Here is a 21,286-nt window from a genome sequence, read left to right as displayed (position 1 = left end):
GGACGGTCCAACTAGTCGAAGCATTCCGAGGCAATGAGGCCAGGCCCATCCTTCACAACACCGGGGACAGGTAGAACCTCAGTAAGTCGTGACACTTGGTGTTTGCGTACTGAGGATCTACGCGCAGCTTGATGCAGCCACACACAAAGGTAGCCGTCAGGGCGACAGTGGCATTCGGTACGCCTTTTCCCCCCATTTTCCACGTCTTTGTACATGGTGTCCCTGCGGACCCGGTCCATCCTCGACCCCCAAATGAAGTGGAAGATGAAGAATGGGCAGCCCTCCACTCCAACCCCAACCTCACCATCAAACCCGCAGACAAGGGTGGCGCAGTGGTAGTATGGTGCACTGACCTCTACATCGCTGAGGCCAGACGCCAACTCTCCGACACCACCTCCTACCGCCCCCTCGATCATGACCCCACACTCGAGCACCAAACCATCATCTCCAACACCATTCATGACCTCATCACCTCAGGGGACCTCCCACCCACAGCCTCCAACCTCATTGTTCCCCAACCCCACACGGCCCGTTTCTATCTCCTTCCCAAAATCCACAAACGTGCCTGCCCTGGTCGACCCATCGTCTCAGCCTGCTCCTGCCCCACCGAACTCATCTCCACCTATCTGAACTCCATTTTCTCCCCTTTGGTCCAGGAACTCCCTACCTACGTCCGTGACACCACCCACGCCCTCCACCTCCTCCAGGACTTCTAATTCCCTGGCCCCCAATACCTCATCTTCACCATGGACGTCCAGTCCCTATACACCTGCATTCCGCATGCAGATGGCCTCAAGGCCCTCCGCTTCTTCCTGTCCCGCAGGCCCGACCAGACCCCCTCCACCGACACCCTCATCCGCCTAGACGAACTCGTCCTCCCCTCAACAACTTGTCTTTTGACTCCTCCCACTTCCTACAGACTAAGGGGGTGGCCATGGGCACCTGCATGGGCCCCAGCTATGCCTGCCTCTTTGTAGGTTACGTGGAACAGTCCCTCTTCCGTGCCTACACAGGCCCCAAAACCCACCTCTTCCTCCGGTACATTGATGACTGTATCGGCACCGCCTCTTGCTCCCCAGAGGAGCTCGAACAGTTCATCCACTTCACCAACACCTTCCACCCCAACCTTCAGTTCACCTGGACCATCTCCAGCACATCCCTCACCTTCCTGGACCTCTCAGTCTCCATCTCAGGCAACCAGCTTGTAACTGATGTCCATTTCAAGCCCACCAACTCCCACAGCTACCTAGAATACACCTCCTCCCACCCACCATCCTGCAAAAATTCCATCCCCTATTCCCAATTCCTCCGCCTCCGCCGCATCTGCTCCCACGATAAGACATTCCACTCCTGCACATCCCAGATATCCAAGTTCTTCAAGGACCGCAACTTTCCTCCCACAGTGATCGAGAACGCCCTTGACCGTGTCTCATGTATTTCCCGCAACACATCCCTCACACCCGGCCCCCGCCACAACCACCCAAAGAGGATCCCCCTCGTTCTCACACACCACACCACCAACCTCCGGATACAACGCATCATCCTCCGACACTTCCGCCATCTACAATCCGACCCCACCACCCAAGACATTTTTCCATCCCCTCCCCTGTCTGCTTTCCGGAGAGACCACTCTCTCTGTGACTCCCTTGTTCGCTCCACACTGCCCTCCAACCCCATCACGCCTGGCACCTTCCCCTGCAACCGCAGGAAATGCTACAGTTGCCCCCACACCTCCCCCCTCACCCCTATCCCAGGCCCCAAGATGACATTCCACATTAAGCACAGAGGTTCACCTGCACATCAGCCAATGTGGTATACTGCATCCACTGTACCTGGTGCGGCTTCCTCTACATTGGGGAAACCAAGCGGAGGCTTGGGGACCGCTTTGCAGAACACCTCCGCTCAGTTCGCAACAAACAACTGCACCTCCCAGTCGCAAACCATTTCCACTCCCCCTCCCATTCTTTAGATGACATGTCCATCATGGGCCTCCTGCACTGCCACAATGATGCCACCCGAAGGTTGCGGGAACAGCAACTCATATTCCGCCTGGGAACCCTGCAACCATATGGTATCAATGTGGACTTCACCAGTTTCAAAATCTCCCCTTCCCCTACTGCATCCCTAAACCAGCCAAGTTCGTCCCCTCCACCCACTGCACCACACAACCAGCCCAGTTCTTCCCCCCAACCACTGCATCCCAAAACCAGTCCAACCTGTCTCTGCCTCCCTAACCGGTTCTTCCTCTCACCCATGCCTTCCTCCCACACCAAGCCGCACCTCCATCTCCTACCTACTAACCTCATCCCACCTCCTTGACCTGTCCGTCTTCCCTGGACTGACCTATCCCTCCCTACCTCCCCACCTATACTCTCTCCACCTATCTTCCTTACTCTCCATCTTCGGTCCGCCTCCCCGTCTCTCCCTATTTATTCCAGTTCCCTCTCCCCATCCCCCTCTCTGATGAAGGGTCTAGGCCCGAAACGTCAGCTTTTGTGCTCCTGAGATGCTGCTTGGCCTGCTGTGTTCATCCAGCCTCACATTTTATTATCTTGGAATTCTCCAACATCTGCAGTTCCCATTATCTCTGCCTCCCTAACCTGTTCTTCCTCTCACCCATCTCTTCCTCCCACCCCAAGCCGCACCCCCATCTACCTACTAACCTCATCCCACCTCCTTGACCTGCCCGTCTTCCCTGTACTGACCTATCCCCTCCCTACCTCCCCACCTATACTCTCCTTTCCACCTATCTTCTTTTCTCTCCATCTTCGGTCCGCCTCCCCCTCTCTATTTATTCCAGAACCCTCTCCCCATCCCCCTCTCTGATGAAGGGTCTAGGCCCGAAACATCAGCTTTTGTGCTCCAGAGATGCTGCTTGGCCTGCTGTGTTCATCCAGCCTCACATTTTATTATCTTGGAAGATGGCCCGGGTGACCGCAGCGGCGCAGGTCCAGGGAATAGGCCAGGCCTGCGCCACAAACAACAGTACTGAAAGCCCCTTGCACCTGACAACCAGGTTCTTACCCGCAATGGAGAGGGACCGGAGCGTCCACCTGCCCAGCTTCTGCTTCAGTTTGGTGATACGCTCCTCCCAAGTCTTAGTGCATGCCCCAGCTCCACCAAACCAAACACCCAGCACCTTCAGGTAGTCTGTCCTGACGGTGAAGGGGATGAAGGAGCGGTCATTCCAGTTCCCGAAGAACATGGCCTCGCTCTTACCCCTATTGACTTTGGCACCCGAGGCCAGTTCAAACTGGCCGCAGATGTCCAACAGCCTACTCACCGACGACGATCGGTGCAGAAGACGGCGACGTCGTCCATGTACAGGGAGGTCTTGACTTGAAGGCCTCCACTGCTTGGGATAGTCACGCCTTTCAGGCTCATGTCCTTCCTGATGGATGCGGCAAAGGGCTCCACACAGCACAAGAACAAGGCAGGAGAGAGTGGGCAGCCCTGCCTGACTCCAGATCTGATGGGAAAACTGTCCGATTCCCACACGTTGACCGAGACTGCGCTAACAATGTTGGCGTAGAGCAGCCGGATCCAATTGCGGATGCCATCCTCGAACCCCAGTTTGGAGAGGACATCCCTCATGTAAGCATGAGACCTTGTCGAAGGCCTTCTCCTGGTCCAGGCTGACGAGGCAGGTGTCCACCCGCCTGTCCTGTACGTAGGCGATCGTATCCCTGATGAGCACGAAGCTCTCAGCGATCTTCCTGCCCGGCACAGCACAGGTTTGGTCAGGGTGAATCACCGACTCCAGGACAGACCTGACCCGGTTGGCTATGACCTTGGGGCCAGGATTTTGTAGTCCACGTTCAATAGTGACATGGGATGCCAATTCTTAATTTCTTCCCTCTCCGCCTTCCTCTTTTAAATGAGGGTGATGATGCCCTTCCTCATGGACTGGCTCATTTCCCCTGCCCGAAGCACACTATCATACATCTCCAGCCAGTCCTGGCCGACCAGGTCCCACAGAGCGGAATACAGATCGACCAGTAAGCCGTCGGTCCCGGGAGTCCTATTCCTCTCCAAGGACTTGAGGGCTCTGGTCAGCTCGTCCAGGGATATTGGCCGGTCCAGCCACTCCCTCGTGCCGTTGTCTAAGACCTCCATGATAGACGACAGGAACGACTCAGAGCCCGTGCTGTCCGTGGGCTTCGCGTCGTATAGTCCGGCATAGAAGGATCTGCTGATCCTCAAAATGTCGGGCCGAGACGACGTCACCGAGCCATCGTCCTCCTTCAGCCAGCTATGCACAGAGCTCTCTTTGTGCACCTTCTGAAAGAAGAAACGCGAGCAGGTCTCGTCCTGCTCCATGGAGCGGACCCTGGACTGGAAGATTATCCTGGAGGCCTCCGCAGCAAAGAGCGAGGCTTGCTGGCCCCTCACCTCGGAGGTTCTCCGTGACATCGACCCCCATCAACTGCAGAAGGAGCAGGTTCTGGAGTCGCGACAGCTTTCCCCGCCTCTCTCTCGCCTTCCGAACAGCCTTGAGGACAAAGAACCTTTTGATGTTCTCCTTCACTGTCTGCCACCAGTCGCCTGGAGACTCAAAGAGGGGTTTCACGGTTCTCCAACCGGCGTACTCCCTCTCAAGCTCCTCAACGTTCTCTGGGGTCAACAGAGCCGTGTTAAGCTTCCACGTCCCCTTGCCGGCCTGCTGGTCATCCTGTAAGTGACAGTAGGCCAGCAGGAGGCAGCGGTCAGAGAAGAACACCAGCTCGACGCCCATGGACCTGACCGAGAACATCTGTGACACAAACAGGAAGTTTATCCTTGAACAGATAGACCCATCTGGCCGCGACCAGGTGTATCTCCACTGCGCTCCGTCTGCAGGGGTGCTGAAGACGTCAAGCAGCTTGGCTTACTTCACCGTGCCAATCAGGACGTGACGTCCAGTTGACTCCCCCCACCCACTGTCCCCACGCCAGAACTTCCATCTGCATTGATGATGCAGTTGAAGTCTCCGCCTAGGATGACCGGCCTGGACGTAGCCAGCAGGGGTGGAAGCCGCTGCAGGACGGCCAACCGCTCACTCCGTACTGCTGGGGCGTACACGTTGATCAGCCTCAGCGGAGCATTCCTGTAGGTGACATCAGCCACTAGGACGCGGCCCCCCACCACCTCCTGAACTTGAGAGATGGTGAAGTTGCGCCCCCGCAGCAGAATAGCCAGGCCCGAGGAGTGACAGTCGTTACCCCCCGACCAGATCGAAGGCCCACATGTCCAGGTGCCGGACCATTTCCCGTACCTGCCGAGGTGCGGTATCCCGCACTCCTGCAGAAACAGGAGGTCCGCCTTGATGGTGGTCAGGTAGGCTAACGTGGACACACATCTTGCGGTGGACTTGACGCTGCGCACATTAATGCTCGCAACTCGTACCCCTATTGTGGGCAGTGACCGCAGTACCCTCCCCAAGTCCAAGGTCCAGCCCCTCCATCTCTCCCTTCATGCCCATTGCCCGGGCTAACTGCTGGATGCGCTCCGGGCTCAGAAAACCGTCCGTGCTGCCTTCCGGGTGGCATTCCCCCGTCGGGGGTATGGAGGCAGGAGAATCCGGCTCTGGGTCAGGCTGAGGACGCGCTGTTTCCTCCTTCCTGCCTGGAAGTTCCGGGGGGCCCTCTAGGGCCCTAGCAGCACGTGGCTGGGTGTCAGAGGGAGCCTCAGGATGCCTCCTGTCTCCTGGAAGTGGGCTGCTGCTTTCTTTCTCCCTTGAGATCTTTAACTTCTGCTTTGGGCGGACCTGCTCCGAATCTCCCTCGTCAGAGGAGCTCTTATAGCCCACCTGTAGCTGCCTCTTCCTGCCTGATGGTTGCAGTGCCTGGACCCGCCGGCACACCTTCCTCCTCGCTTTCCGGACCATCGTCCACTCCCCTGGGTCGCCTGTCACCGCCTCCATCGACTCCGGGTTGTCGGGGAGGAGCGGAACCTGCAGGGGCACTTTGCTGGCCTCGGGCCCATCCTGCGGGGCTGGGCCCTCCTGCACGACCTGGCCCTCCTGCACCTTAGGCGGGTCCTTGTGGGGCCCTGGTGCCTTCCTCTCCTCCGGGGGGGCTTGCCCCGCATTGCCCCTGCCGGCAACCTGGGCATAGGTGGTCCTCCACCACAGGCATGCCCTGTAGAGGTAGCCCGCTTCCCCGCAAAGGTTGCAGCTTTATTCTTGTGGGCAATCCTTTGCAAGATGTCCCTCCTCCCTGCATTTCCTGCCAATGGTGGCTTTGCAGTCGGCTGCCACGTGACCTGACCTACCACAGGCATGGCAGACTTTAGGTTGCCCTGCATAGGTCAGGTAGCCAATGCTCCCACCGATCGCGAAGCTGGACGGTGGGTGTATGACGTTTCCGTCCGCGCCCATCCTCAGCGTCACCTTTACCTGCCTCTTACTGGTCCAGATGCCAAAGGGGTCCATGATGTCAGTTAGGTCCCCTTCCACCTTCACGTACCTTCCGAGGAAGGTCAGGACATCAACTGCTGGCACATGCGGGTTGTACATGTGTACAGTCACCATACGGCTCCTCTGCGCTGGCATCACAAACAGCGGGACAGCGGTCAATACAGAGAAGGGGCCCTCACCTCCTTTCTCCTTGAAAACCTCCAGGAAGCGCTCGCAAAGCTTGGCACTCCTGAAGGTTACATCGTAAAAACCTCCCGGGGAAATCCTGCAGGCAGTAAATGTCCGCAGCAGCGAACCCACAACAGTCCAACAGGACCCTCTTCATGAAGAAGGTGCGGTCCACAGGTGCACCTTCATCCACCTTCTTTACAGAAACACGGATGGTGTTCCGGTCCCCCTGACCTGGGGCACGAGCACTTGCCGCCGCCATCGTTGCAGGTTAGCTGCTCCCCTGAACCAGCGTTAGGCCGAAGCCAGCATTAAGATCCACTGGTCGCAAGGGTGCACAGCCAACCCGACGTCCTCCTTTCACCTCCAAGACAGCACTCTCCTCCTCTCGGTCCACAAGAGAGTGGGTCTTTATTTTGTTCCAGATGTAAGCTGGTTCACTGAGCTGGAAGGTTTGATCCCAGACATTTCATCACCACTCCAGGTCACATCAACAGTGAGTCTCCGATGAAGCGCTGGTGTTATGTCCCGCTTTCAATTTATCTGGTTAGGTTTCCTTGGGTTGGTGATGTCATTTCCTGTTCTTTTTCTCAGGGGATGGTAGATTGATTTGGAGCCAATCTCCCATCCTCTGAGAAAAAGAACAGGAAATGACATCACCAACGCAGGAAATGACTTCACCAACCCAAGGAAACCTAAACAGATAAATTGAAAGCGGGACATAACACCAGCGCTTCATCGGAGACTCACTGTTGATGTGACCTGGAGTGGTGATGAAATGTCTGGGAATAAACCTTCCAGCTCAGTGAACCAGCTTACATCTGGAACAAAATAAAGACCCATTCTCTTGTGGACCGAGAGGAGGAGAGTGCTGTCTTGGAGGTGAAAGGAGGACGTCGGGTTGGCTGTGCACCCTTGCGACCAGTGGATCTTAATGCTGGCTTCGGCCTAACGCTGGTTCAGGGGAGCAGCCAACCTGCAACGATGGCTGCGGCAAGTGCTCGTGCCCCAGGTCAGGGGGTCCGGAACACCATCCGCGTTTCTGTAAAGAAGGTGGATGAATGTGCACCTGTGGACCGCACCTTCTTCGTGAAGAGGGTCCTGTTGGACTGTTGTGGGTTCGCTGCTGCGGACATTTACTGCCTGCAGGATTTCCCCGGAGGAGGTTTTTACGATGTGACCTTCCGGAGTGTCAAGCTTTGCGAGCGCTTCCTGGAGGTTTTCAAGGAGAAAGGAGGTGAGGGCCCCCTCTCTGTATAGACCGCTGTCCCACTGTTTGTGATGCCAGCGCAGAGGAGACGTATGGTGACTGTACACATGTACAACCCGCATGTGCCAGCAGTTGATGTCCTGACCTTCCTCGGAAGGTACGTGAAGGTGGAAGGGGACCTAACTGACGTCATGGACCCATTTGGCATCTGGACCAGTAAGAGGCAGGTCAAGGTGACGCTGAGGATGGGCGCAGACGGGAATGTTGTACACCCACCGTCCAGCTTCGCGATCGGCGGGAGCAGGGGCTACCTGACCTATGCAGGGCAACCTAAAGTCTGCCATGCCTGTGGTAGGTCAGGTCACGTGGCAGCCGACTGCAAAGCCACCATCGGCAGGAAATGCAGGGAGGAGGGACACCTTGCAAAGGATTTGCCCACGAGAGAGAAGCTGCAACCTTTGCGGGGAAGCGGGCCACCTCTATAGGGCATGCCCGCAGCGGGAGACCACCTACGCCCAGGTCGCCGGCAGGGGCAATGCGGGGCCAGCCCCCCCGAAGGAGAGGAAGGCACCAGGGCCCAGCAAGGACCCCACTAATGTGCAGGAGGGCCAGGCCGTGCAGGAGGGCCCAGCCCCGCAGGATGGGCCCGAGGCCAGCAAAGCGCCCCTGCAGGCTCCGATTCCCCCCCCCCCACCCCCAACAACCCGGAGTCGATGGAGGCGGCGACAGGCGACCCAGGGGAGCGGACAACAGTCCGGAAAGCAAGGAGGAAGGTGCGTCGACGGGCCCAGGAACCGCAACCATCAGGCGGGAAGAGGCAGCTACAGGGGGGCTATAAGAGCTCCTCTGACGATGGGGATTCGGAGAGGGCCCACCCGAAGCAGAAGTTAAAGATCTCAAGGGGGAAGGAAAGCAGCACCCCGCTTCCAGGTGACGGGAGGCATCCTGAGGCTCCCTCTGACACACAGTCAAGTGCCGCTGGAGCACTGGAGGGCCCCCCGGGACTTCCAGGCGGGAAGGGGGAAACAGCGCATCCCCAGCCTAACCCGGAGCCGGACCCTCCTGCCTCCGCACGCCCGACGGGGGAAGGCCACCCGGAAGGCAGCACCGTCGGTTTCCTGAGCACGGAGAGTGTCCAGCAGTTAGCCCGGGCAATGGGCATGCAGGGAAAGATGGAGGGGCTGGACCTTGGACTTGGGGAGGGTACTGCGGTCACTGCCCACAATTGGGATACGAGTTGCGAGCATTAATGTGCGCAGCGTCAAGTCCACCGCAAGATGTGTGTCCACGTTGGCCTACCTGACCACCATCAAGGCGGACCTCCTGTTTCTGCAGGAGTGCGGGATACCGCACCTCGGCCGGTACGGGAAATGGTCCGGCGCCTGGACCTGTGGGCCTTCGATCTGGTCGGGGGGTAACGACTGTCGCTCCTCTGGCCTGGCTATTCTGCTGCGGGGGCGCAACTTCACCATCTCTCAAGTTCAGGAGGTGGTGGGGGGTCGCCTCCTAGTGGCTGACATCACCTACAGGAACGCTCCCCTGAGGCTGATCAACGTGTACGCCCCAGTGGTACGGAGTGAGCGGTTGGCCGTCCTGCAGCGGCTTCCACCCCTGCTGGCTACGTCCATGCCGGTCATCTTAGGGGGAGACTTCACCTGCATCATTGATGCAGATGGAAGATCCAGCGTGGGGACAGTGGGTGGGGGGAGTCAACTGGACGTCACATGCAGATTCCTGATGGGCACGGTGAAGGACGCCAAGCTGCTCGACGTCTTCAGCACCCCTGCAGACGGAGCGCAGCAGAGGTACACCTGGTCGCGGCCAGACGGGTCTATCCGCTCAAGGATAGACTTCCTGTTTGTGTCACGGACGTTCTCGGTCAGGTCCACCGGCGTCGAGCCGGTGTTCTTCTCTGACCACTGCCTCCTGCTGGCCGACTGTCACTTACAGGACAACCAGCCGGCCGGCAAGAGGACATGGAAGCTCAACACGACTCTGTTGACCCCAGAGAACATCGAGGAGCATAAGAGGGAGTACGCCGGTTGGAGAACCGTGAAACCCCTCTTTGAGTCTCCAGGCGACTGGTGGGAGACGGTGAAGGAGAACATCAAAAGGTTCTTTGTCCTCAAGGGTGTTCAGAAGGCAAGAGAGAGGCGGGGAAAGCTGTCGCGACTCCAGAAAAGGGTGCAGAACCTGCTCCTTCTGCAGTTGATGGGGGTCAATGTCACGGAGGACCTCCGTGAGGTGAGGGGCGAGCAAGCCTCGCTCTTCGCCGCAGAGGCCTCCCGGATAATCCTCCGGTCCAGGGTCCGCTCCGTGGAGCAGGACGAGACGTGCTCGCGTTTCTTCTTTCGGAAGGTGCACAAAGAGAGCTCTGTGCTTAGCCGGCTGAAGGAGGACGACGGCTCGGTGACGTCGTCTTGGCCCGACATTTTGCGGATCAGCAGATCCTTCTATTCCGGACTGTACGACACGAAGCCCACGGACGGCATGGCCTCCGAGTCGTTCCTGTCGTCTATCATGGAGGTCTTAGACGACGGCACGAGGGAGTGGCTGGACCGGCCGATATCCCTGGACGAGCTGACCAGAGCCCTCAAGTCCTTGGAGAGGAATAGGACTCCCGGAAGCGACGGCTTACCGGTCGAGCTGTATTCTGCTCTGTGGGGCCTGGTCGGCCAGGACCTGCTGGAGGTGTATAACAGTGCGCTTCGGGCAGGGAAATGTGCAAGTCCATGAGGAAAGGCATCATCACCCTCATTTACAAGAGGAAGGGGGAGAGGGAAGAAATTAAGAATTGGCGTCCCATTTCACTTTTGAACGTAGACTACAAAATCCTGGCCAAGGTCATAGCCAACCGGGTCAGGTCTGTCCTGGAGTCAGTGATTCACCCTGACCAAACCTGTGCTGTGCCGGGCAGGAAGATCGCTGAGAGCCTCGCGCTCATCAGGGATACGATCGCCTACGTGCAGGACAGGCGGGTGGACACCTGCCTCATCAGCCTGGACCAGGAGAAGGCCTTCGACAGGGTCTCTCATGCTTACATGAGGGACGTCCTCTCCAAATTGGGGTTCGGGGAGGGCTTCCGCGATTGGATCCGGCTGCTCTACGCCAACATCGTGAGCGCAGTCTCGATCAACGGGTGGGAATCAGACAGTTTTCCTGTTAGATCTGGAGTCAGGCAGGGCTGCCCGCTCTCTCCTGCCTTGTTCGTGTGCTATGTGGAGCCCTTCGCCGTCTTCATCAGGAAGGACGTGAGCCTGAAGGGCGTGACTATCCCAGGCAGTGGAGGCCTTCAGGTCAAGACCTCCCTGTACATGGACGATGTCGCCGTCTTCTGCACCGATCGTCGGTCAGTGAGTAGACTATTGGACATCTGCGGCCAGTTTGAACTGGCCTCTGGTGCCAAAGTCAATAGGGGTAAGAGCGAGGTCATGGTCATGTTCTTTGGGAACTGGGATGACCACTCCTTCGTCCCCTTCACCGTCAGGACAGACTACCTGAAGGTGCTGGGTGTTTGGTTTGGTGGAGCTGGGGCGTGCACTAAGACTTGGGAGGAGCGTATCACCAAATTGAAGCAGAAGCTGGGCAGGTGGACGCTCCGGTCCCTCTCCATCGCGGGTAAGAACCTGGTTGTCAGGTGCGAGGGGCTTTCGGTACTGTTGTATATGGCGCAGGCCTGGCCTATTCCCTGGACCTGCGCCGCTGCGGTCACCCGGGCCATCTTCCACTTCATTTGGGGGTCGAGGATGGACCGGGTCCGCAGGGACACCATGTACAAAGACGTGGAAAATGGGTGAAAGGGCGTACCAAACGCCACCCTCACCCTGACGGCTACCTTTGTGTGCGGCTGCATCAAGCTGTGAGTAGATCCTCAGTACGCAAACACCAAGTGTCACTACTTACTGAGGTTCTACCTGTCCCCAGTGTTGCAAAGGATGGGCCTGGGCTCGTTGCCGCGGAACGCTCCGAGTAGTTGGACCGTTCCGTACCACCTGTCCTTCGTGGAGAAATTTTTGAAGGGAAACACCTTTGATCACAAGGCCAGTGGTCAGCACGTAGTATCCTCAAGACCCTTCGGGAAAAGGAGAGGGTGGATCCCGTCATGTGGTTCCCCACGCAGACTACCAAAGTCGTTTGGCAGAATGCCTCATCGCCAGAACTTTCAAACAAGCACAAGGACGTTGCTTGGCTGGCGGTGAGAGGGGCTCTGCCAGTGAGATCCTTTATGCATGCCCGGAATCTCTGCACCACCGCACGATGCCCTCGAGGTGGCTGCGGGGGGGACGAGACTGTTGATCACCTCCTTCTAGAGTGTGCCTATGCGCAGGAGGTCTGGAGGGGGATGCAGTGGTATTTGTCGAGGTTCGTCCCGAGCAGCTCCGTGACGCGGGACTCCGTGCTCTACGGGCTGTTTCCGGGGACGCACACCGAGACCAACATCAACTGCGCCTGGAGGACCATCAATGCGGTGAAAGACGCTCTTTGGTCCGCCCGCAACTTGCTGGTCTGCCAGCTGAAAGAACTGACCCCGACCGAGTGTTGCAGACTGGCGCACTCCAAGGTCCAGGACTACGTGCTGAGGGATGTGCTAAAGCTTGGGGCAGCCGCCGCCAAGGCGCGGTGGGGAAAGACCACCGTATGAACCCCCTCGTCCAGAATAGGAAAAAGAACCCTATCTGGTAACTGGGCCCAGCTGGCGCCTTCCCCAACTGGTCAGGGGGCCAACGGGGACTGTGCGGGGTGACGACTGCCGGGGTGGTTTCTTTGCTTTGTCTTTCTTTCTCTCTGTTTTGTTTTTTCCTTTAGTTGGTGTACGTACCCCCTGGGTAACCCAGAGTGGCTTGCATGACTGGGTAGGTGTATAAATGTTTTATTTTTTTGTACATTCTATGAATAAAGTATATTTTTTCAAATAAAAAAAAAGTGATGAAACATCTGAAAACTAACCTTCCAGCTCAGCGAGCAAACTCACATCCAAAATCAAACTCCTATTTGAATCTCTGCTTCATCACCTCCATAGTTCTCTCATCAGTCATGTTTCATGATATTCGGCTCCCCAATTATCCTTGACACCACTCTGTTATAATGTTTCACTGCTCTCCTTGTTTCAATGTTAACCTTCCTTCGGGAGATGAGGCATTTAGTTACATGAAGCAAAATAAAATAAAATGTATGCAGGCCGACTACAGAAGAAACAATAGTTTCCACAGCAAGCAGGTTTGTATTTGGACAGAGTAGTAGTATGTTTTATTCGTGTTTCAGAATGAGTAAGGGATTTCGTCATGGTATCATTCATAGACATGGGATCAGCCTCTGTATGTGTTGATGGTCATGCCAGCTGTCTAGGTGCTAAGCTCAATTTCACTCCCTCACTCCCTTCACATGTCTCAATTCTGCCTCCTCACTTCAGATTTCTTTTCAAATATCTTTCTTTCATCATGCTTTAGCTCACCTGGTTTTATTATCTCCTCATGCAGTCCAGTATTAAATATTGTTTGCTTGTACTCCCCACAGAGCAGAGAGAATTTTAACTGCACTAAAAAGATGTCATATAATTACAATCTGTGTGACCAGGGCTCCACTGCTGTATTCAACCTCTCTCCTCACTGCTGGCAAAATGCCTAAATTACATCAAGTCATGTATTCAAAGGTATTTTTCCAATTCTCAGGAGAAACAAAGCTATAGTTTACAGGCCTATCAAAAGTGCTCATCTCTTACCATGAAGTGTATTCTGCCCTCCAACTAAATGCATCAGACAAATGAGACTGCAACACTGTAGTAACAAAGTGTGGGGCTGGATGAACACAGCAGGCCAAGCAGCATCTCAGGAGCACAAAAGCTGATGTTTCGGGCCTAGACCCTTCATCAGAGAGGGTCTAGGCCCAAAACGTCAGCTTTTGTGCTCCTAAGATGCTGCTTGGCCTGCTGTGTTCATCCAGCCCCACACTTTGTTATCTTGGATTCTGCAGCATCTGCAGTTCCCATTATCACTGCAACACTGTCGTGTTCTTTTTAACTTCTTCCACATTGTCCATAACTAATTGGCCTTATTTTATCTATGTAAAGCCCCATTTGTACAGAAATTTCCATTCTTACTGGGGTCCTGTTTGACAACACATAGGACATCACATATTCATTTACAAAGTTCTTTTCATTATTCCACATCTTAAAAAAAACTTGCTGCAATGTTATTCTCATTAGTTTTCTCCCACACTATCCTGATTCCATCTTTGATGGCTTGGAGTTCAGGTGCCTTGACTCTCTTGAACCTCTTCCTGAAATCAGCTTCTGACTTCATACAGCATTGGGCTAAAACTGATTGAAGACCTGGGGTGAGAATGGCTACTCTTGGCATCAAGACTGCATTTGACCAAGTAGAGAATCAAAAATGCTAGACCTAATGTAAATGGAAATGTTGGGAAAATCTGCACTATTGGTATTATACTAGCAGAGAGGAAGTACTAGTTTGAACTCAGTCATCTCAGCTTGAGGATACGTCAATCCCTTAGGGTAAGCCTCAACCATCTCTTTAGTTGCTTCATCAAGGTGAGAAGCGGAGATGTTTGCTGATAATTGCATAATGTTCAGCAATATTTGCAACTCCTCATACAATGAAGTAGTCCAGGCTTAAATGCAGCAAGACCTGGGCAATATCCAGGCTTGCACTGACAAGTGACAAATAACATTCAAGACACACAAGTTCCAGGCAATCACCATTCTCAACAAGGGAGAATCTAACCATTGCTCCTTAAATTGCATTACTGTCACTTAGCCCCTATTATTAAAACCACTGGGGTTACCATTTACTAATGACCAGAAACTGAACTGGACCATCTACAAAAATTAGTGGCTACAAGAGCAGGTCAGAGGCCAAGAATCCTGCAATGAGTGATTCACCTTCTGACTTCCAAAGCCTATCCAACATCTCCCAGGCACAAATCAGGTATACTGTTCACTTGCCTGGATGACGGCAGTTTCAATAATATAAGAACCTTGACACCATTCAGGAGAAAGCTGCCTGCTTGAATGACACATTATCCACAAATATCCACTCGCTCCACCATCGACATGGTACCAACAAATGAGTGAAAAAATATATCACCATTTCTTCAGTGTCACTGGGTCAAAATCATGAACTCATTCCTCAACAGGATTGTGGAATATCTACTCCAAATGAACTGCAGTAAAAAGACCACATTGCCAAGGGCAATTTGGGTTGGGCAATAAATGCGGTGCCAGTCAGCAATGCCCATATCTCCTTAATGAATTGAAAAAATAACTCTGTCTTTAAAAGCCTGACTGACCAAACTTTCAGTGACATTTCCAGCACTGCCATCATAGCCTGAAATCCACTGATTTTTTTGTTTCTTGTGAGTACTGAGAGTTTTTTTGCAAGAGTAATAGTGTTATTAATAACGAAAAGCTGTTGGTAAATATGGTTGTTAGAATGACTGATCTTTATTAGTTACTAAAAATTACTTATAAACTAAAAAAAATTTGCATGTTCAAGTGTATCACGTAATAATTCAGGCTAACACATTGATGCAAAATGATTGTATCAAGTTGTTGACGTTAAAAAAAGTTTCAACTATTTAAAGGCTAAGAGGTAGATTAATGGGATGGGTCATCTGTTTCCACAATCCTGCATGTTTACTGAAGAATAGATAGTAAATTTGATAATGTTATGAAATAATTTGTTTCATTTAAAAAAGTTCAGCAAACAAAACAATAGTTTTTAAACTCTTCAACTGATGTGTTTTGGTCATTTAGATTTTCTGGTTTCTATTTATATCAGACATAGATAGTGAAATATAGTGAAATACAATTGCTTCAATGCATTATCTACACAGTTTCCTTACCAAATATGGTACTAAGTAATGCAGACGATTCCAAGTTTGCCCTCCAGTCAGTGCTGAGTAAGTTGATCTCAGTCAGTGAAGGTTGAGACATTACAGCAGCCTCCAAATACATTCATTGAGGGGGAGGATGAAGAAAATGCCAGAGCTTCAACTCTAGATTGCTCAACAAGAGCCTATACTGGAAAGTGTGCAGAGATAGACCCGCTTGAAGACAGGATGGAGTTCATCTTTCTTGTTTTTTGTAAAAGAATACATAAATAGTCAACAGTGTTTAGAAACAGTGAAACCAATCCTGTCGGCAGACAAATCAAAATACATCCATCAACAATATGTAATTGTCGGAAAATATATTCCCTCATCTAGGGAACCGTAATCCTAAAGGGGACCACATGCTTGGGTGTTTTAAATTAATTTCATGGAAAAAGTAAGATTTACTCACTTGGCTTTGCATTTAAACTACTCCTCTGATTCAATCTAAAATAATGCAATTGAAATTAAGCAGCATCTACTTCCCAATATGAGACTAGACAGGAACTCTTGAATCATTCAGTGAAACAGTAAATACACGGGTTTCCTTTGCAGATTCAGAGTCTGTCACAAACAAATACTTCATTCTTCATGATTCAGGAGCTTAACGGCCTGGAATAACAATGTCTAAAACATGGAAAATGTAAAAGGAACAACTCTGGTTGAAAACATATGGTTTATATAAAGGAAGGACAAAGGTAGGAAAGAAATCTAGGAAAATGAAAAGATAAGAGATGTTAGTTCGTAGGGGCATCTCAAAGCACTTCATATGTAGTGAATTACTTTGAAGTGGGTGTTGATGATTAAACAAAGAAACTCTGAAGTGATGCATGGATAAGAACATCTTGTGAGAATCAATAGGACAGCAAATTGGCAGCCCAGATACTTTTCTGATCAGTGAGGTGCATTGTGGCCAGTGGAATTAATCTGACCTGGCAAATAATGAATAATGGCAGACTAGAGGAGACAGGAGGTTCCAGGCTTTTTGGACATTTCACCGGAGACCTTGTGAGAGGCAATGGAATGTCTTGCACCTGCCAGGCACAACCACACAGGATACTGGGAATAAATAAATGTGGATACTGGCCCTACCAACGTTTTCATTCCAAACTGGAGAATAAATTCTACAAGTAAGCCACCATTCAGTCTTCTCCCAATGAAAAGGCACCCTTTCACATCACGAGCCCCTCCTTGCAATGCTTACATTTCAATGAGAGAATCTGACTACTGTAAAATATTCTCTTCTAGAACTTACTGTGGAATGTGGTTATGAATTGGAAATTTCAGGCACGACTTTTAAGTTCCTTGTTTCCTGACAAGGAGGCAACTAGTGCACATCTTGTTACGCCATCCACTGATTGTTCATGGCCTTAATTTAAAGTTTATATTCCTGGATAATGAATGGCCTGATGAAGAAATACAAATTAAAGCCTCAAGAATAGCATTATATCAATGAAGGTGTAATTACTACAAACCCATGATTTTTCCTCCTCCCCAGAAGAAAAGTACAGCGCCTTAGACCTCCTAATTTGAATGTGGTTGCTGCCATTTTATATCATAAAGCACCTTTTGACTTTCGATTGGGAATGGTGAGGTCGCAACTTTGACTTCATGTGAGTGACTTATTGGATTCACATGACCCACAATTTTCCCGTTATGCTCCTTTTCTCAGTTGCTATTCCAATGATCCCAATAGCCTTTAGATATTCCCCCAGTTTTGTTGAGCACCTTTGTATCATTTTAATAGAGGCCATAACTCTGCAATTCGCACACCTCTAATCATTCTCCAACCTCCCCATTTCAAGACTCAAGTTACCATGACTTCTATGATCCTCCTTTTCAGAGCACCGAGTCCCACCCAGTTGACTATCTGATGTCCATTCCACTATTTCCAACTGCCCCCTATCACAGGAAACATTTCCTCAGGGACCTAGAAAAATGAAGCCCATCCCTAGACTTCAATTGCTTGTCTCTCACAGGACTCCGTTAACTGCATTTTTATAAACTCCCGGACCATCACTGAGAAAGACCCAGGATTGAATATGACCCCGTCCCCAGACTGATGAGCAGCAAAATGCCAACTGATGTCTCAACAGTAGCCCAACTCAACAACTAAACTCTCTCTCTAAGAGATTGAGCCTCAACCTCTCAACTGCAAACAGATGGATTTCTGGATGCTAACGGGATTAAATTGCTTCAATGGCCATGGTCACCCCCAGGGATTTGAATCAGTTCAGGCTCTTTGCTGACTATGGTTGCATCTCTGACTGACTGAGTCCCACTTAACCCACAAAGAAGCACTACCCTTTGACTTTCACATTTCCTTGCAGCGCAGGAAGTGTGACCAATTAAACTGCTGGTACATGCTGCAGCTCTGACATTGATGTATCAGAATATCATGTCCACCTTATATCTGGCCGATTGCCTGTTCAGTACTCCCTATCCTTGTCAAGCTGTCTATCTCTCCCTGTGCTTTAACATGCCACAAAGGCTGATTGCCTGCGTCGGATCACTATAGGCTTTGTACATTGCAAAGCAAAGTGACGCACATAGAGGCTGGAAGCTTGAAGTAATTTGTAAAAAGTGACTAAGTGTTAAGAGACATAAGATGAAGGTGTCATGGTCAAGTGGAAAAACAGCTGTGCAAATGCATAAGATCCGTGTCTGTCCCTGCACCTAAAGTGACCTGGCGGAAGCATCAGCGTCCCTGAGCTCCAAAATAAAGTGTTGAGGGGCTGAGTGGCGGCTGAGTTGGTGCGACAGCAGGTATAAAGAATGCCAGTTTGCATGCATAAAGGCTCCAGGAGCATGGTCTACCTTGACATTGAGAATCTGATATTTTACGTTCACTGTATTTTGTCAGGTTTCTCACTATTACAGTCACTACACAGAGAGGTGAACATTACATAGACACACACACTTCACTAGTATAGCACAATTACAACACACTTTTAAATCTATGTATTTAAACCCAATACTGTTAACCAGGCGAGATCAGAGATGTGCTCTTCATCACCTTATGCCAAGTCCAAATGTAAAAAAGGGGGTAAAATAGCTCTTGGTACTTGTGGGAACATAACAATGGTTTATTATTTAAGCATTACTAAAAAAAATCAAACTCAAAAGTTGAGGCTTCACATCTTGTACTCATCAGGACTGATCATAAAGCAGTGAACTTTGCAAGTCAGACTCCTCCTGAGGTTCCCAGCATCACAGATGTCAGTCTTCTGCCAATTCTATTCACTTCACATGATAGCAAGAAATGGCTGAAGGCACTGATCATTGCAAAGGCTATGGATTCTGATGTGTGGCAGTAGTACTGAAGACTTGCATTCCAGAAAGTTCTGCGGTCCTAGACAAGCTACTCCAGTGGGGCAACAAAACTGACATCAATTCAGAAATGTGGAAAATTGCCCAAATACATACTGTCCATAAAATGCTGAACAAATTCACCCAGACAGTGACCACTCCAGTCTACTCTTGCTCGTCAATAAAATGATGGAAGGTGTCATCAATAGTGCTATTAAGCAGCAATTGCTTAGCAGTAGCCTGCTCACAGATGCTCAGCTTGGGTTCCACCAGAACCACTCAGCTCCTGACCTCATCCCAGAAAATATGATTTCATGATCACAGTGGGAGCAGTGCTCTGGAAACAAAAAATCATTACAACCTTATCCTCATAAATGTGGCAAAAAATTATTAACATGAAACCCGCCTGGAAATCCAAATACACATGTTTATTCATATAAGATGAACAGATCAGGCCAGACAAACAGCTTTGCAGCAATATTGTCGGTGGAAAATATAGATGAAAAGACACAGTCTGTGGATCAGAGTCCAAAGCTCAAAAGGGAAATGAGGTGACTTTCTCACAGATTCTTAGAGATTCTATCACATTGCAGCAACCATCAATTCAGCTGGCAAATCGACAGTCAGTTACACCCAGATCTTGGCTTAAGTTCACAGTTCGTTCTTTTTGCAAAATCTGAGAGTGTTAATTATTTTCCACTCAGAGGGTCAGGGGCACAGATTTCCTTTAATTTCCTAAATGACTTTACTAGATCTTGCCCTTGTTCTTGCTCGAAGTGTGAAAATGCATTGTCTAATTGTCCCAGTATGTCATAATTGGCTAATTGTAGATTCACATTGTAAACTGTCTAACTCTCTTTCTTCCTCACGCTTACTGTCTGTCACCCTCCACTACCTCCAACAGACAAATTTGCTCTTTCTTACCTTCCTCTCTCTGATGGTATTGCTTTAAGATGCTTATGGAACGTAAAAAAATTCTTCTTGCTGTGATCTAGAGTATCTATCAGATAAATATCTATCAGAAAGTGTGAGGCCTACAAAAATGAGATAAAAACAGTATGTTCCTGTTAGTGCGAAGGGCAAGGCAGGTACATGTAGCTGGTAAGCTGCTAGGGAATGTTGGATGACTAGAAAAATTGAGGCTCCGGTCATGAAAGAGGAGGCATATGTCAGGTTTAGACAGCTGGGATTGAGTGAAGCCCTTGAGGAGTATAAGGGCAGTAGGAGTATACTTAACAGGGAATTCAAGAGGGCAAAAATGGAATATGAGATAGCTTTGCAAATAGGAGAATCTAAAGAGATTCTATAATAAGGGCAAAAGAGTAACCGGGGGAGAATAGGGTTCCTGAAAGATCAACAAGGCCATCAATGCACGGAACTACAGGAGATGGGTGAAATACTGAATGAATTGACGCCTGTATTTACTGTAGAAGAGGACAGGAAAGCTAGGGGACGGGGCAAATAAACTGTGATGTCTTGAAAAGTGTCCATATGACAGAAAAGTGCCGGAGGTTTTAAAACACATAAAGGTAGATAAATCCCCAGGGCCTGATCAGGTATATCCCAGAATTTCTTGGGAAGCTAGGCAAGAGATAGCTGGGCCCCTTGCTGAGATATTTGTATCATCAATAGCCATTGGTGAGATGCCAGAAGACTGGAAATTGGCTGAGGTGGTGCCATTATTTAAGAAAGGTGGCAAGGAAAAGCCAGGGAACTATAGACCACTGAGCCTGACAGCAATGGTGGGTAAGTTGTTGGAGGGGATTCTGAGGGATAGGATTGACATGCATATTTAAAGTCAAGGGGATAGTCGGCATGGCTTTGTGCATGGGAAATCATGTCTCACTAACTTGATTGAGATTTTTTTTGAAAAGGTAACAAAGAAAATTGATGAAGGCAGAGCAGTAGATATTGTCTGTATGGACTTCAGTAAGGCATTCAACAAGGTTCTACATGGTAGACGGGTTAGCGAAATTAGATCACGTGGAATCCAGGGGGAGCTACCCAATTGGATTGAAAGTAGGAGATGGAGGGTGGTGGTGGAGGGCTTTTTTTTGGACAGGAGACCTGTGGCCAATGGTGTGCCACAAGGATCAGCACTGGGTCCTCTGTTTTTTGACATTTATATAATGATTCAATGTGAATATGGGAGGTATGGTTTGTAAGTTTACAGGTGACACCAAACGTGGTGGTGTAGTTGACAGTGAAGAAGATTATCTCAGAGTAGAACCGGACCTTGATCAGATGGCCCAAAGGGCTGAGGAGTTGCACATGGAATTTAGTTTAGATAAATGTGAGGTGTTACATTTGGGTAA

The 21,286-nt window shown here is 50.8% G+C and overlaps 1 protein-coding gene across 2 annotated transcripts in view; it reads right to left on the bottom strand.

Annotated features, from left to right (window-relative positions):
- Positions 1-21,286, bottom strand: part of srpx2 (sushi-repeat containing protein X-linked 2) — an 84,198-nt gene that overhangs the window by 39,795 nt on the left and 23,117 nt on the right. Inside the window, exon 1 of one of the 2 annotated variants that reach the window (XM_048545002.2) lies at positions 15,636-15,781. The exons of the other annotated variant lie outside the window; for it this stretch is intronic. Within the exon in view, the coding sequence (XP_048400959.1) occupies positions 15,636-15,747 (112 nt within the window). The 5' untranslated portion in view covers positions 15,748-15,781. Of the gene's footprint in view, positions 1-15,635; positions 15,782-21,286 lie in introns of those variants that run through there. 2 annotated transcript variants of the gene reach the window in all.

This window comes from Stegostoma tigrinum, chromosome 15 (genome assembly GCF_030684315.1).
Source record: "Stegostoma tigrinum isolate sSteTig4 chromosome 15, sSteTig4.hap1, whole genome shotgun sequence".
Classification (NCBI taxonomy): Eukaryota; Metazoa; Chordata; class Chondrichthyes; order Orectolobiformes; family Stegostomatidae; genus Stegostoma; species Stegostoma tigrinum.
The sequence above is the reverse complement of the archived record's forward strand: the minus strand, read 5'-3'. Positions and strand labels throughout refer to the sequence as shown.